A 14,909-nucleotide genomic window follows, 5' to 3' on the forward strand; every position below is an offset into this window, starting at 1 on the left:
TCGGAATTTATAAAGCGTCTAAAAGTAGAAATAAACTGACAGGAATTTAACAATTCAAGAGCTGGACATTGTCATTCTCGCATCAAGAGATTTAGTCCTTATTATCCTTGGAATTCAAGGATTTATCTTTCTTTACATTAATTAAAACACAAACATCACTGAGTTAAATCAACACCAGCGTTTATTTTTTTCTCCAAAAGCATGTAAAAAAGAAAAAGAAAGAAAATGCACAAAATGATTGTGTATAGAGGCGTAGAAAGGGGGGTGCTTACATTTTAAAATGTTACACTTTCATAACAAACTAAGTAACAGAGAGAATGGAGAAGAGAACGACTGAAAACAGTCCAAGCGTCCTTTTGCTGTAAGGCCACCTCAATCCACAAGTCAAGTCTGTAACACAGAATACATTTTCAAAGATGCATACATTTAAAATGTCTCATTGACAACAGCATTGAAACGTAAATCCTCAACAACATAAGCACAAAAATGAAATGACTCACAGGTTTAACATTTATGACGTTAGTCTGCAATCATTCACCTGAGCCTCTTGGCACCAGCGTTAAGAGTCTGCTAAACTGAGAAGTTGCAATTCACAGATTCTGCAGTTGTACCTTGGCGAACTGCTTACAGAGAATGACAAAGACAGCATTTCTAGATACATTACTCTTGATTTTAAAGCATTCTCAGGGTTTCAGATGACCATTTTATATTGTAAAATATACATTGTCAAATACAGAACTTTGTACATTTATGTGTATAAGAAGAGGTTAGATGGGGGAAATGGCTGCTGGTTGAGTGACGTAATCTTATGTTTAAGAGTGGGCCTCTAAACTAAACTGGTCTGTTGCTGAAAAGGCATTAGGACATTTGTTCGTCAAGGTGTGTGCTCATTTGAAAAAGTAATAAGGTCAGCAATTTATTCCTAAGGCTTCTCTTTAAAAGAAAGAAAGAAAGTAGCAGATATATCCATCCATGTTTCAGTTAAGTTTCAATTCTGCACAGCATGCTGAAATTCACAGTAAACCTTCAGTCACAAAAACTACATTTTGTGTCATTAAAGTGTAAGACAAGTCTCAGTGGTATTCGGATATTTTCCTTTTATGAGATATTTGAGTGCTTTTGACTCATTCTTTGTATAGAATGAAATATAAGGAGTAAATCGTGTGTAATGTGGTTAAATTCTCTTTTTGGAATAAAATAAAATAAATAAAAATGTCTGGAGTGCAGTAGCTGCACTGGAGACCGAGGCAACGTTTTCAAAAACTTTGAATAAAAGGCTAAGTTGAATTGAGGGGCAAGTCATTTGTCTTTCTTTCTCACTAGACACTACTGTCACACTCTCCCCAGCAGGGGGTGCTCCGCAATGGGTTTTGCATGCAGCATGCAGGAGCACAGTGGGGACTAATACTGTGACAAACCCTACCTCAGCCACCTTCTTTAAATTCATTACTAAGAAATAGGTCCAGGCGCTAAGATGTATTTAGCTAATAAGACAGGAGATTAGAACAGGAAGGCATTTATTTAAAAAGGAAACCTGTCCACACTTACTGGGGGTAACAAAACAATGGATGTTCAAGACACTGACTAAATTGGATCCCTCTATGACCACCATAAAATAACTGTCCAGCTATATGAGCACTCTCAAATACAACACAGGGAGAAATCACAACAAGACAACAACTGACTGATGAAATGATGAGGGAATAAAATGTTGTGGTTTCCTGCAAGGTGTAAGCTCTGTCCTTCAACAACCTGGTTTGTGACAAATGTAATAATCAATTCAACCAAATGTTTACAGCTCCTCTCAAGATGTTTCACCTGCCGGAGTGAGGGATATTTACGGACGAGGCCTCAGTTTCCCTGTGATTATCTTGTCCGGTGATCATGTGTGGTCATATGTGCAAGACGAGAGTACAGTAAGGTGGGGAATGTTCACTAATCACAAACTACAGCTCTACGTACAGATAGTATACAAAACACAAACTGAGAATTCCATTAAAATTTCCACCAACAATAAAAGCTCAGAGAGGATTATCTTATGCCACGACATTAATCAAATCCAAACTCAGGCGCTTCTCAAAAACCTTAAAAAGTGATTAGCTATGCATCAATGAAACACATAAAATCATTCACGACACAAAAGATCAATACAGTCATAAGATAAGGCTATTAAGACCCAGTCATCCCAACATGCAAGGATAAGACTAACAGCGGTCAGTAACATAAGAACAAACCACAAGATGAAGCGAACAATGATGGAACTAAAACGAGGTGAGTTGTTGCTGATGTGCGAGGTTACTCTACAGTACTCTGTACCCTGTTTGCTCCTCAAATATGTGAAACCTAGAACACTGACATGACTGACAGCAAAGTCACAATATCGAGGAGTATTATTATGATTTGTGTATTTTAAATAAGTGAAACTATGTGTGTTGACCTGAGTGTATACTCTACTGCAAAACATGGATGCTCTTTAGCCCCTCTGAAATGTTTGCCTGAGCATACAGTTTACTTATTAAAAAGGAAATAAAACGGTGCAAATTCTTCAAAAGAATACGAAAAGAAAAGTGATTATTTGTATTATACTCCCCATTTCGGGGAAGGCTTTTGGTCACAATCAACTACCAACTCCAAATGGGAAATAAAAAAGGAAAATATAGATATCAATTAAATTGAACCCAAAAAATGATTTTTAAAATAGTATGGATAACGACTGGCCAGTCATTTCCTGTTTTCGTTCGTGCCTGTATCTGTTTTGATGGTATTTAAAAAGCGAGTGAGCGCGTGGGTGATTTAACAGTGCCCCAGCATATGAGGCATGTGTTCATCGTGATGTATTGGAGGTGTTAGGAGGAGGAAAAGAAGAGGCATGGATGGAGTGGGACACAGGCAGGTATCATTATGCCGTCTTTGTTAGATTATCTCCCTCCTTGGCGGTCCAGAGCTCTTTGTGCTGTTTGCGTCCGAAGCCCTCGTCATAGTTGCCTTTGCTTTTGAACAGCTGCTGAAAGTGGGGTTTACAGTAAAATTCACCCTGAAGAGCTGCAAAGGTTCCAAGACTGCAGGGAGAGAAGGAATACAACAGTTATATAAAAACCAGACGGTGACAGGAGAAGAAGAAAGTCATGTCAACAAACAGGAAAACACGGGACTCTATAAAGATTAGGTCCCGTACCATCCGGGGAAATGACTACGTTTTAGTCCAAAAATAGTAATGACATTTACCTAAGTTTGGCATTGCAGTGCTTGCAGCAGAAGCATGTTGAATGGAAGACCAGGTTGTTGGCAACCAATCTCTCCATCGGGTAGACGGTCTTCTCGCATGATGAACACACTTCCTTTTGGGTCTTAAAGCTGAAGGACTGAGCACATAAACATACAGATTTACGACCAGACACACAAACAGGCAGTGTTCTAGGCCTCCATGCTCAGTGAGATGAAAGCTGGCATTTACAATAGACACAAACCCCAGGAAAGAGTTCCTTGACTCTGTTTGAAATCAAAAGGCTGATGAATGTGTAGTGGGCCAAGAGTGACACTCAGAGAAAAGGATCAGCGCATACACATGAGGAAAGAGACAGGCGATGCTTATATTTACCTTGGATCGCTGGACAGGTTTCTCTTCAGTGGTATTCCTGGTGTCCTGGATGAACGAACAGAAAAACAAACGGGTAAACAAATGTATTCAAATGTGTGAAATGATGCACGTTATGTTCTTAGAGGATATTCAATGAATAGTTTCTACAGCATTGTGTCTTAAAACCTGTAAACAAATGATCATTTTTAAACACATCGAATGAAGTTTGTTAAAATAAGGTATTTGGTTAAGAAAAGCTTAAGATATTTTCACACTCTCTCGTAAACTTTCCAACTTAGATCAATTTACATGCTAGGAGGAAAGGCTTTTGTAGAAGAGGTAAGTGCACAAATCAAATTACACATTGGAAGCTTAAGTGGTGGTGATGTTGCAGTCATGCGTCCATGGTGTACTTTGTTTATAGCCAAATATTAGCATTTGGGATACTGGCCATAACATTTATGCTTTAAGAGCCTGTTTTCTACATTAATCCAAAATTGTTTTTTTCGAAAGGAAACCTGGGTGATACTATCTTCGGAGTCTGCTTCCAAAAATATGTAGTTCATAGTTAACAAGCAACAGAAGAACGTCACAAGAGCCGAAGAATATCGTTTTCACTGTCCTCTTATTACCTTTATTCCTGTGTTGGTATTGTCAATTAAATCTCTCACCCCCCGCCTCTTTCTATTTGCTCCATCTGTCACTTTGCACCCCTGGGAGAGGATCAGGTGCCTTCTGTCTGGGCATGTGAGCTGCGCTGTGGGACACTCTGCATGGGGCTGCTCTCAACATAGCAGAACAGCTCAGAACCAGTCTTCTAGTTAAGACAATTCACAGGGCAACATCACATGATGTCACTTAGAAATGGCCAGAGATTTCACAGTGAAGTACCAAGACACATTCACCTAGTCTGCCACTCTTTATCATCATTACTTTGTAATCGGCAAACATAAGAAAGCATGTATTTCACTTGTAGGTTCTTCTTCACATTCTCTGGCTGCCATATAACATAGGTCACCACATTTTCCTGCACATTGTTGGTGTTTGGTAATTACAGTTTGGTTTCTGATGACAGGAGGAATTGAAAGACTTCCCCTTGAGGCACTCGAAATGTTAAGAAGGTTAAAAAAAACGAAAAAAAGCCTACACTATCACGAGCTTCCCTGCAGCAGCAAGAACAGCCACATCTTCCAGCTGGGCTAACAGGTAGTTCAAGCAGATCATAAACAGCATTCAGGCATGTACATGGTAACCGCCATAGAAAGGCCAGTGTGCGGGGAAGAAGGGCAGCCTCTGTTCAGGCAGGGGAAAAGTCCACTGCAGACTTTGCTAAAACCCTGTTATGTAAGGTAGTTTGGCTGGAGCAGGAGGAAGTGGTGGAGGTGGGGTGAGGGGGTTCAAGGGCTGCTGACAGAGCTGCAGAGAAGGAGATATTTAGCTCCATCACTCTTTGATTGTGAAAGGTCTTGCTTTGTGATGACTTAACAAATCAATTGTCCGCCCCTAGTGAGCGTGTGTATGACCATTTTAGTGTTCAATGAAGAAACCCAGGGGCAAACACTCACATTCAAAGTTGATTTAAAATGTTATATTAGTATATCTATAGTTGACAGTTAATCCCATTAGGAGTCGGTTTTAATGAGTACAGCCAGATAAACATCTTAATCAAGATACGTCTTCTTAATGAGAAAATCCCCCCTAACATTTAACATTTTACTGTTTGTATGTTTAAGGCTGAATCTAACACTTAACAAAAAACACGCACTGCGTTCCAAATATGGGCACACCATTATTTCAGCTTGGTGATTGGTCAACCTCTCTTCGAAAGACGTCACTGCCATGATCAGCACAAAAATGTTCAATGAGTATTAAGTACACGATCCATGCTGACAGAGCAGTCCTGCTCACTGATGTGTAACATCTCTCGCAGCCCAATATAACCAGAGATTGGTCGGCAGATGTTTGTTGTCTCATATTGAATATTATCCGACCCTTTTACCTTAATGCACCACTTAACAACTGAGCAGCGAGGCCGTTGTCGGCACTTATGAGAACCGGATGACATGTTTATGAAACGATTGGCTCATTAAGTGAGGCCATGCAGCTTCCTGTAGATGCAATCATATCCCAACTGACTTCTCCTCATCCCAGATGCCTCCTGAGCTCAGTAAATATGTTGCTGCTAAGCTAGCAGACAGGTCACACTTGGCTGGTTATCTAGAAGAGTGCATGCTCTACCACTTCCTGTTGCTGCCGCTGAGCTGACGTGACTTTGATCTTCTCAACATAATTTGAACTCTTATGAAACTTGGAATGTGTAAAGTTCTCACAGTCTGTTCATAGTGGAGGTTAACATCAGTGAGAGTCTGTAAAAGGAAGGAAATTAGGTCGATAAGGGCTATATTTGTACATGTGAAATCATGAAATGAATTCGGCCAAAACATTTAAAAACAGACCTGATTGAAGGCTCAAAACTGCCAATGTTTGTTGCCATCAACTCAGCAAGATTTGTTACCATGTTAGGAGGTAGGCATGCATTCCGCACATAAACACACGGGCATCCTGGAAGAATTCAGATGAGGTTGTGCCATCTTGTCTTCTTTTACCATATATGTGCATGAGTCTCAATTGCCGCTAAACAGCTCAAATGTGGCAGGAAGTTGTTATGACACATCTGTCTTCCATAGTCCCCACAGTGACAGAGCAGCTAAAGTCAAAGCTGACTTTCAACTCAAAGCAAACAACCACTTATTCGGTATGAATGCTTTAGTTGCAGAGTGAATAAACATTGATTTATGATCTCTTTATGATCAACTCGCAAATTAGCTCAAGACTCCTCCTCACTAATAAAAGAGACAAAGGATACCCAAATACACCAGTGAGTGGGAAGAGGGGGCCTTCATTAACACAGAACAAGGTGTTCAATGTAAACAGAAATAAAGGAGGTTTGTAGTGTAGTTCATTAGCACTGCTTGCTATGCTAAACACAGTTTTAACTGTGAAGCAATTTGACATACCACTGTGCTAGAAGCTAGAGCCAGCTGGAGAGCGGTGTCTCTTACCAAACAAAGACCACTTTCACACAAGTGCTGAAATCTACTTGCCGCAGAGGTTCAACTCTTACCTCACAGCATCAATTTGAAATCGCACCTGCACAAGTCGGTTCATATTGCAACCACCCAGACTTGTTTGGTAGAATAGGGCCAAGTTTCCTTTGTTTATTTATAAGGTTTTTAAAGATACTTTGACATTTGGGGATACATGTCTTTTCACGATCTTCCTGAGCTTTTGGGGAAATTATCAATAGCACTCTTTTGTCTGTAATGTAAATATAAAGCTACAGAACCAACGGGCACTTGTCTTAGCGTAGCGACTGAAAAGGAGAAAACACAGCAATTCCTTGAAGGATTAGTAGGGAACATATCCTCACTGTAAAACCATAACTCGCTGTTGCATTTCCCTTCTAGTTTGTATGCCCTGTTGAATAAACTAGCTGCTGGCCTTCAGCTTCATATTTACTCTACAGACACAAGAATGGCATCAATGTTCTCATCTACCTCTCAGCAAAAAGCTAATATGTGTATTTCTGAGGATGTCCTTTAACAGATCCTCTTTAGTTCTAAACGAGCTGTCTGGGTTTACTCTTTTGTGCTGAGGGATCCTCAATTACTGTCACAAATCTCACTTCCTTTCTCCCTAAGGCCACAGACCACCCACCATGTGACGGGAAATAAATGTCATTATTCTTTTAAAATCTGTAAAAGATGTAATAGGCAGAGTAGTTTACACAACAACTTTGGAATAATATGTACAAGTCCTTCATTGTTATGCAAGCAAATCAAGTGCCACAACTACGAACCAGACCCCTCTTGTCCAAATCTGAGAGTTTACAAAGGCTATCTGCTGACGCACATCACAGCCATTTAGAACAGCTCATACTATGAGGGTGAAAGGTCAACATGTTCATAAATAGTTCAAAAGGGAAGCAGTAACTCCTCTGTTCCTTGTGCTGATGGACACTACACAATTAGACAACCACCCCCTATCTTCACACTTGATCATCACTCAGGACACACAGTGAGCACGATTCACTGCAACAGGCCCCTAGAAGGAAAGGCAGGCGCTATGTTAACAACGGTCTTATGTCCTTACTCCAAAACAAGGCTCCCACTCTCTCTCCTTCCTTATTTTTAGAAATGAATTCATTTTTTTTTTTTTTGGGACATAAGAATGTTAAAACAGCATAACAAATTTGGAGAAACTCATACTTCAAAAAACACAACGGAACAGGGGGCAGCATCAAAACCTAGTCTATCCAAAAAACAAAAACACACATTTTTTCATCTGTGACTGTGTGATCAATTAGTTAGCTTGTTTTATGTGTAACTTTTGTGCTTCTCCCAACTGGGACGTCCCAACCACCATCTATTGTAGTAATACACTGACTATGACCAAGTACCTCAAACAACTTCACTTCCAATAATCCAAACCATCCCTTTAAATGTGTTTTTGCAGAAAAGCAGCCTGCTGTGCATTAGGGCTGAACGATTAATCGATTTTAAATCGAAATTTGAAATGATGCGATTATCAAATCGCAAAGCCTGCGATTATTATTTGTTTCTTCTTGTGTGTCAGTCATCCACACCAATCAGAAGTGCTGTGCTCCACATGTACCAGCCATTGTTAACCAATCAGAAGTGGCCCATGGTAGAAGGTGATAGACAGATTGATCCAATCACCTGCCAAGTATTTTTCAAAGTGCCTGCCCTTTCCAAATGGCTTCCAATGGAGCTTTCCTAGATGGTTTGGTGAAACAAACCACCTGAGTCAGGTTAGTAATGCTCCATCACATGTTCTATTACAGGGTGAACCTTAAACTGAAGCTTGACTTTAAAGCAACCCAACGGAAGTTTCATGTAAGTTTAGTTCTTTCACTCGTAGCTCGGGCTGCGGGGGTGCTAGAGACGGGAGCATGTTGATGCAACCTTCCTAGGCGGAGATATGGCCGCATTTTACAATAAACTTCCGTTGGGTCGCTTAACAACAAATATCGTAAATAGAATCGCAATATTTGTCAGAAAATTCGCAATTAGATTTTTTCCCAAAATCGTGCAGCCCTACTGTGCATTGCACTTTCTGGACCCGCAAGTCATGGCACCATCCATCCAACAACTAAACAGCTGCTACAGTTAAGATATATAGGCTCCCCTTGACAGCAATTTCCCATCAATAACACCGAACATGAAGCAAGTTAAGTAAAAGAGGGGCCTGGGGAGAAAATAATACTCAGGATTGGAATGTGGTTAATTACAAAACCTTTATGTGTTGGAGAAGTGAGTATTGCTTGAGGTTTTGAAACTTGACAGGCTCTGTTGATGAGAGTAGGATGAAATTATCTTTGAGAGTGCAGATGGAGGATTGCCACACTAGTTAGCAGTAATCATATTTTGGAGTATGTCGGGGCATTCTGTCCGTCAGTACTTCGCTTCCGTTTTTTTAGCTTCCTGCATGCAATAAGACAGTGACAGGGCACTTTTTTAGCTTGAGGTCAGTGTTTCAAATGTCTGCATGTCTTCTTAGTCTGCTGACGCCAAACACTTGTTTTTGTTGAAGTATGACAAGAGCCCAAAAGTGCTCAATTGTAAAAACCGTGTCAAAAACTGGGACTATTACAAATGTTCATTATAGATTACCATTTTTTTTCTGATCAATTGAATGTCAGAAAACAGTGAAAAATCTCCCGTTAACAGAGTTTTTGCTTGAGAAAGTACTTCATAGAGTATTTAAACCAACCTAATGGATGCAGGTCGACTACTTTTAAGATCATAAGAAAGGCGTGAACCTTTTGTTGATATAAAAGACGAACTTGAGCAAATGCAAAACACTTAAGATTATATCATATTCAACCCATTGCTGAGAAGCTGCTGCTTTTCAGAAAGCGAAGATTATACAGCTTTCTTTAACGTTTAATTGGTCAGCAACTTTTGCTCACCGGAAAATAAGTTCTGCACCACTATGAGTTTTGCTGACAGACTTTTGCTCAGTGAGTCCTTTTCATTTCTTTGAAGAAGCTGCCTGAGGGCACAATCAAGAACAACTACTAAGTTCTCTGATCGTTTGTGTCAAAGATCATAATTGCATGCTAACATATCTCGTAAATTCAGATACAACTAATAAAGTCAGAGCAAAATACTACATGCGTTTGTAAAGAAACACTGCATAACATTTATCGATTTCGCTCCTAAACCACACCTGCAATGACCATAATAACACATGGTTGGTGTTGGTATTGTGTAACAGCTGGTCTGTCTATGTTTTCATCTTAAAACGATAAAGAACAAAACCAGTGACGGCCTGTAAAAGAATGTGCTGAGGAGCCTGTGGTGACTTGACAGAGTAAGAGGCTGCTGGCTTTTGCAACTGGCTGAAGCTAGAGAAGAAACAGCCTCAAGTGCTTCTTCTGATCAGATGTTATCACACACTGAATGAGAGGGGGAACAATTTATAACCCAATTCTTGGGACTGGAACTCTGAATAACATGCCCTATCGTGTCTTTAAAAGAAACTCGCATGCAAAAACTCTCTGTAATGAGAGATATGTTCATCAAACACTTCTTTACAGCCCACTTAGATGTTGCTGACTCGGACAATGAAAGATGTAGGAACGAGGGAATTCAGACATTTTTCACCAATAAGGTTGTCTTTGTAGTTATTTCCCAGATATATGTGGATCATTTAAGTTACAGTGCGTAGATTTCCAAAGCTCTGTAGAATTAAAAATGTGCCTCTAGGATATTGTCTTTTGATGGACGATACTCTACTGGCTGAGTCTTTCTAAACAGTCCGCCCTAAGGTGCTTTCAAAGCAGATAGCCTGCATTAGATCAGTGGTGACAGCCACAGAGAGGCAAAGCAATGGGAATGCATGGTTGTTGTTTGGACAATTTATACTGAAAATATTCACGCAAATACAGGGGGGAGTGATGGGCTTGGACATCTGTATTAATGCTAATGTTCTGAAGCTTTATCAGAGATGTGATTTTCAGTAGACTGCAGTGAACCATGTCAGAAAATGTTTATATCAAACAAATGACAGTGAGGGTAATGTTTTAAGTATTTACCATTGCCCTTAGGAGCCAAACAGCGTTTCGCCAGGGGGGCGTCTTGCCGTCATTTGACGCCCTTATTCAGCTCGGGACGCCCTGAACGTGAGCGTCCAAAAATATTAATAATTTGAGAGAAGATCGAGAGTTTTTATCGCTTGAAATGACGAAAAGGAAAAAGGACATCCCTCTGTTGGAGGGGCAAAGGAGTCTGGTGGGATTCTTTTCGGAGTATTGAAGATAGTTTCCCCGACATCGAAGGTGCCTGCTACAGCAGGGGTTCCCAACCTTTATTGTGCCAAGGACCGGCAGATCCATCAAAAAAAAAAATCGCGGACCGGTTGTCAATTTTAACTGATTTTAATATTTACTCACCACCAGCAGCAACAGAGGCTAATTGTATGTAACAGACTGAACAAATACTAGAACAATATGCATCCAAAACATATTAACAATGTTTAAAAAAGAACCAGTGTCGTTTTTTGGTTTTTCGGAAAAACGGAAAACCAAAAAGCCGACGTTATTCAGTTTTTAAACCAAAACGGGAAAACAGATAAATCAACGTTTTGGTTTTGTTTGTATGATTTACGGATAATCCAGTGAATGCTGGGAAAACGAGGAGAAGGCGCATTATGAAGGAGATGTCCGGTCGCCAGGGTGTGTGTGTCTGTGTGTCTGTGTGACTGTGTGACACTGGTATTTGTTTTCAGAAGATATTATGATAGTGACGTTTGTTCCGGTGCACTCCGACAGCATTTAGCACTACATCGAGATTAAGATTAAACTAACTTCTTATGGGAACACCCGCATATACCTATGGAGTTAGCCAGATGTGTGTAAATTACTGTTCATGGTTATTTGAAAACAAATGACGGTGTCGGACAGACACAAACACACCGAACACACAGAGCTGAGCAGAGCAGATACACACACACATCATGCGCCTTGGTAACTGGACATCTCCTTCATAAAACTAATAAAAGGGGGAGAAATCGGGCAGTTCGATGTGTGTAGAGATGTGTGTGGTTAACACGTAGCCTGCAGTCACTCGCTGTTCTGATGAAGGTAAACACAGCGAAGGCGGTGCGTAAAAAGGCACATCTTTACCCACTGGCTGGTGCTTTACTTCTCAGAGGCGGAGTTACACGTCCCGCTGCCTCCTGATGCTGCAGCCATTTCATGAAGTGAAGGAGGATTTCCTTCTATAAAACAGCTGCGGGCAGCAGATACCGTGAGAGTCTCGGACATGAATTCATAGATCAGGGCAGACTGGTTTACTCTCCTGTTTTGCCAATCCGGTGCTTAAACAAATAGCTCTACACTCCTGGCCGACATGTCCTTAAAATGAAGTCCGAGTTTGAAATATATCTCAAATAATGTATGCACTGCCATTTCCCCACGTAAACACAACAGTCTGCAATGAAACGGTTGTCTCCTGTGCGCTCCTCTTCCTACTTGGCGCACCGGTAACTTTCTCGTGCGCACAAGAGGCTGAGACCCTGAGCCGCCGAATCGCTCGGAACATCATAAAAAGCCATTTTCAACGGTTTTCTGGTGAAAGATTAACTAGGCTACTGAATGAAATAATATGACTGCTATAGGTGCAAAAATTAAAAAAATATAAAAAAATATTATGATAAAATATTTTTATATATTTATAATTCTGCAAAAATTACGATAAACTCACAGCTATTTCGCGGCCCGGCAGTAACACCTCCGCGGCCCGGTACCGGTCCGCGGACCGGGGGTTGGGAACCCCTGTGCTACAGGACAACACTTCCAAAAAATATGAACCACTGAATAACACACAGAAACATCGCATGAAGTAGGCCTAGTGTACCTTTGTTCACACAACCACCCTGACTATACAATACAACTATTAATCGGAACGTTTTGGCCAGCAGCTCTATCGCTAGACCTGCTGGCGACCCATTTTTTTGGGCACATCTGACAGCAGGAAAACATCCCCCCTCCCCTTATATGGTCCTTTTGACGAGCCCAGCAAATCAGGTTTTTGTGTCGTTACTGGTAATTTTTTGTAATCATAGCATATGGTCAAACTAAATAAATGCTATTTGTCCTAACCACAGCTTTGTACAACGTGCTTTGCCTAGATCTGCATTGTTTGTTACTCATCTTGGACAAAAACTCCAATTACAGCAACAGCCTCTCAAATCCACCAAAATAGTGACGAAAATCAACCAGCAGAGCAGGGTGTCAATCTGTGCTGTCAACCCAGACTGAAATTACACTCAGCCAGCCCACTGGCAGTGGCAGGAAATGAAAAAGACCATTTACTTAAGCCTTGCCGCCATATGCCAGAGCTAAAATGAGAGACTGCTGTAAATGTGGTGCGCTGGATGGATACAATGTGGTTCAACCAGACCACAGAGCAGTTTGTAAACTAGTCGACAACACAAGCACAGGCAAGAGATTTGTAAAAAACACATGTTTTGCTTCCAACTGGTGATCGTTTTGAAACCATTGCTGATTTACATAGATGTTTAATCCAATTGTCCATTTGATATTACTTAGATGACAAACTTAGTAGCTGCAGAAGAGTATTTCACACACTGAATTTGGTCTCCCAGTTGTGATCTGTTATTTGGAGTATTTTATCCTAGTTTTAAACCCAGATGTATGCATATAGCTAGAGTATACTGTGGCATGTGAAGACCACACTTAGGTTCCTCATCAGTCTGTGTTGGTACAGAAGGGAGTGGCTGAGAGAGATGATTAGAAACCTGGATACTGTCATAATTTTGATGTAAATAACCAGATTTTCAAATTAGATATTATCTGTAAATTAAGATCAAAAGTAGGAAAAGATTTATAACCAAGACAACAAGCTTAAGGTTTCAAGTATATCATAGGCCTACGGTACTGCTGGTTAAATTTAAAAATAGCCATACAATTGATTTAGCCTTAATTTGTGTGCATCATTTGTTTGGGGTCTATTGGGTTAAATTCCTAGTACAGACCTCTGTGTGTGTACATATACATGCTTTACTAAAGACATTTATGTAACACTGGGACAGATCGGAGCCTACATCTTCAACAACAAAAAAACCCAGCAGCTTAGGTTGCTGCTTGAACAAAACAACATACAATGACGGCACATGATATTAAAACAAAAATCACAAAATCAATTTACGAATCGGGTGATTGGGGAGTAGCCTACAATTTTAATTAATTATCTGTTAAAAATATAACTCATTAGCAGGGGTGATTTGTGGCTGATGTTTTATTCACTGGGTTGAAAAACCACCTTTGGTATTAATTAGCCAGCAAGCTATAGCTAACTAATTCACGTTAACACAAGCAGAGCACACTGCTAGCATTTTGAAGAACACGACGGCGGGGGGCTCAATTCTGCTTAATTTCAACATACAAGGCTCTTTACGATAGCTTTTACCTACACTGCATTAACATCCATCATTTGCACCACCGCATGTATAAGAAAACAGCTCCCCGTTAGCTAACCCCCTCGGACCGACATCATCAGTTCACCTCATCTCACACAAAAAACAGAAGCAGAGAGGAGAGCAGGGAGGAGGGAGGGGAGGCTGCAGACACACGGTGAAACACACTCACCATCTGCGCTTCTTGTCTGCCACACACTAGCTCAAAACGTCTGTTCACTCAGTTGCTGGAGATGGATATTTGCTCTCTCATTCAGCAGGTTTTTGCGAGGCTTTTGTTGCAGACGCTGCTGGCCCAGATGCCGGTTAGTTTCTAGCCTCTGCTTCGCTTCACGTCTCAATTTTCAACAGAGCGTTTTTTTTCCTTCTTCTTCAGCAGGATGTCGCACGCGATTGGTTCTCGTCTGCTCTTGATGCATTCACTGACTGTCGGACAAATCCCAGCTGAGAATCGAACAAGGATGGCACTGTTAAGTGTATTACCCCTCCCCAATAGAACTAGTGATGGAAGAAGTACTCTTTTGATGATTCTATTCTATTCAATTCTATCATATTTTGATAGGGTAAATCATTTCGATCACGATGAGGCAATTCCTTGACCGAAACCATCTTGGCCGCTCCCCTTTAATAAAAAGCAACACAAAAAACAAGTGAGACTAATAGACAATACATTTAAGACAGGGTGAAAATAAAACAAGATAATATAGAATAAAAAGTATATAAATGTTATGGAGTAAATCATGATACAGGACCATGTGCATGCATAGCCTACTATGACATTGACAATGTCCTTGTATGGACTTTTTCT

General features: G+C 40.5%; 1 protein-coding gene across 1 annotated transcript; it reads right to left on the reverse strand.

Moving 5' to 3' along the window:
• Positions 1-163: 163 nt before the first annotated feature.
• limd2 (LIM domain containing 2) lies at positions 164-14,572 on the reverse strand. Its single transcript, XM_034220242.1, has 4 exons — positions 14,274-14,572; positions 3,599-3,643; positions 3,226-3,362; positions 164-3,059 (listed from the first exon to the last, which is right to left on the reverse strand). Exons 1-4 carry the CDS (start codon positions 14,274-14,276, stop codon positions 2,900-2,902), a joined length of 345 nt encoding a protein of 114 aa, XP_034076133.1. The 5' UTR covers positions 14,277-14,572; the 3' UTR covers positions 164-2,899.
• Between the last annotated feature and the right edge of the window lie 337 nt (positions 14,573-14,909).

Source organism: Gymnodraco acuticeps, unplaced genomic scaffold (genome assembly GCF_902827175.1).
Source record: "Gymnodraco acuticeps unplaced genomic scaffold, fGymAcu1.1, whole genome shotgun sequence".
In the NCBI taxonomy this organism is placed as follows: domain Eukaryota; kingdom Metazoa; phylum Chordata; class Actinopteri; order Perciformes; family Bathydraconidae; genus Gymnodraco; species Gymnodraco acuticeps.